This window comes from Acyrthosiphon pisum, chromosome X (assembly GCF_005508785.2).
Source record: "Acyrthosiphon pisum isolate AL4f chromosome X, pea_aphid_22Mar2018_4r6ur, whole genome shotgun sequence".
Taxonomy (NCBI): Eukaryota; Metazoa; Arthropoda; class Insecta; order Hemiptera; family Aphididae; genus Acyrthosiphon; species Acyrthosiphon pisum.
The window spans coordinates 101242451-101244887 of record NC_042493.1 but is presented as its reverse complement, the minus strand read 5'-3'; the positions used below and the strand labels follow the sequence as shown (position 1 = coordinate 101244887).

Genomic DNA, 2437 nt, shown 5'->3' with positions numbered 1-2437 from the left:
AATTTGTATGTACTATTGTATTTGAAAAAAACCAATGGTAAATATTTATAAACAAAAACAGTGAATCTCAAAATCTCTGTGTGGCCACCTATTAAAATGTGAATATTGGAAAATACTTTCTTAATGCGCAGCTAAAGCATTAGAGAAACCATTATTCCAAATTTTATTTTGTTTTGTAGTTTTTGAGAAGTAGTGAGTGAGTGGTATTTAGATTTTATGTACATTGATTATTGTAGAGCCATGGAAAAGTGAATAATATAAAACCATATTAATTTATGGTCACCGGATATCATGACGTGAAGTGGTAGTAATGCGACACAGCAGTCGGAAAATAATATAAATTTGAGAATTACAGGTGACAGCCGGCAGTCACATGGTAGTCAATGTCTTAAGACTTTTAACAGTAGACTAAAGAAAATTTTAAAGTATAATATTGAATAAAAGAGTGATGATACTATTTTATAGTATTTTAATTACCTATGTTATCCCTGATAAAATACATATCAAGTAGTTTTTAAACAATATCATCAAGGTCGATATCAGAGTACGTAGTAAATTCATCTTTTTCATTTTCTCCAATGCTTTCTTGACTGCTTTGATGATTTTCAATTATTTCTTGCAAATCAAACTCCATTGAATTGTCCATCATTTGAATAGCTATTGAAAATATGAAAGTAATTATTACAATTTAAGAGTAATAAATTCATGGTTTCATCATAATAATTTCTTGCTATGTTCAAAACAGATAATATATCTAAATTGCATGTCACTGTGTGATGAACAAATAATTTAATTTGCTGAACCTATCTAGTATGTTATATTAAATAAAATATGTATAAAGCAAAAACTGTGTTATTTGAAAAGTGTAAGCGTATGTTTATTTTTTTTTTATATAAATACGGTGAAATTTCCATTAACAGATTTGTGTTTACACTATTGAAAACATTTAAGAAAAAATATATATAGAGATATAGGTACTTAATTAACATTTTAGAAATATTAATATAGGTGGTACTTTATTTTAAATATTAGTATATAATAGTGTATTTTAATAATTATAAACAAATGAAAAAATTAATAATAATATTGAAAGTCCATATTATATCTGAATATTTTTTTGGGTGTTTCTGGGTTTCATTATCTTAGCATAAATATTTAAGGTTCTGACATACTCAAATCCAAAATCTTCAGTCATCACTGTTTGTGATATAATTGGTATTAGTTCTGTAATAACTTTTCAAACTGATTTTTTTTGCTATATATATATTATGTACAATCCTCATAATTGTATTGTTTAATATATTAGTCTGTATTAAATGTTATCCTAAACTAGATATTTCAGCATATATACTATTTACATATCTACTATTCAAATTTCTGAAATTAACTTTTACAACACAGATTTGTTGATATGTATGGGATATATTAAAGAAAACAATTTAAGTTATTTGTTATTAGTGATTTAAATGTCATATTTTGTACATATAAAGGCCAGAGATGAAGGTAACTTGCAATAATTACCTATCATTTAAATATTCTATTAAATAAAATAATGAATATGAAATTATTTTTAATTACTTAAGCCAGATGGATCATTAATATAGAACCCAAATGGCAAAATAGATAGATATTTTAAGTTGAATTATATCAATTAGATCTAGATTTATCAAGAAGAAATGGTAATATAAACTTGTAGATCAGATAAAATAATAAGCTTAATTTTTCACTGAATAAAATCAGTTAATTCAGGTGCAATATTTCTATTTTGAGGCATGTGCATGCATTAATAAATATTTGCATTTGGTCTGTTAAAACATACTACCAAAGAGTCTACATAAATTATTACATACAGTGTGATTACAGAATTTAGAAATTTAAATAAATCAATTATTATGCTAAATGTTATAAATTAATTTATTCATTTCAAAGTACCAAAAATATAATGTTACTTGACAGATGAGTTTACTCTTAATAGATAAGAACATTTTTTTTTTTAGATATATAACAGGCATATATTAAGATGCTATTTTAAATTGTTAATGTAGATGTATGTTAATGAATGCAAATGTTATTATAATATATTGTTATTAAATGCATAGGAAAATTGTGCAAATTACCTTGCTCTTATCATTTTTATATGTGGTATATATATCTTTAATATATAACATGCACGCTTAGCAGATGACGTTTAGCTCTGTTAATTTATACAGTAGAGTGAATAAACCTCTTATAAAATTTAAAGGTCTGATTATTATTTAGTGCACCTTATATGCTTTTTATATTATACAAATTTATAAAATTATAATATATAATATAATGTTATATATAAAAATTTATTTCAATGAAACCATGGGACTCTTTTCCATCTGAACCACCAATCTATACAGATGCCTCAAAAACAAACTCAGGTGTTGCGATCGCTATCCTTAACCGGAAA

The 2437-nt window shown here is 24.5% G+C and overlaps 1 protein-coding gene across 1 annotated transcript in view; it reads right to left on the bottom strand.

The window, feature by feature from the left end:
• Positions 1-268: 268 nt before the first annotated feature.
• The window catches only part of LOC100573172 (transcription initiation factor TFIID subunit 9-like), a 4654-nt gene continuing 2485 nt past the window's right edge, over positions 269-2437 (bottom strand). Inside the window, exon 5 of the mRNA XM_029491846.1 lies at positions 269-657. Within this exon, the coding sequence (XP_029347706.1) occupies positions 515-657 (143 nt within the window). The 3' untranslated portion in view covers positions 269-514. The remainder of the gene's footprint in view (positions 658-2437) is intronic.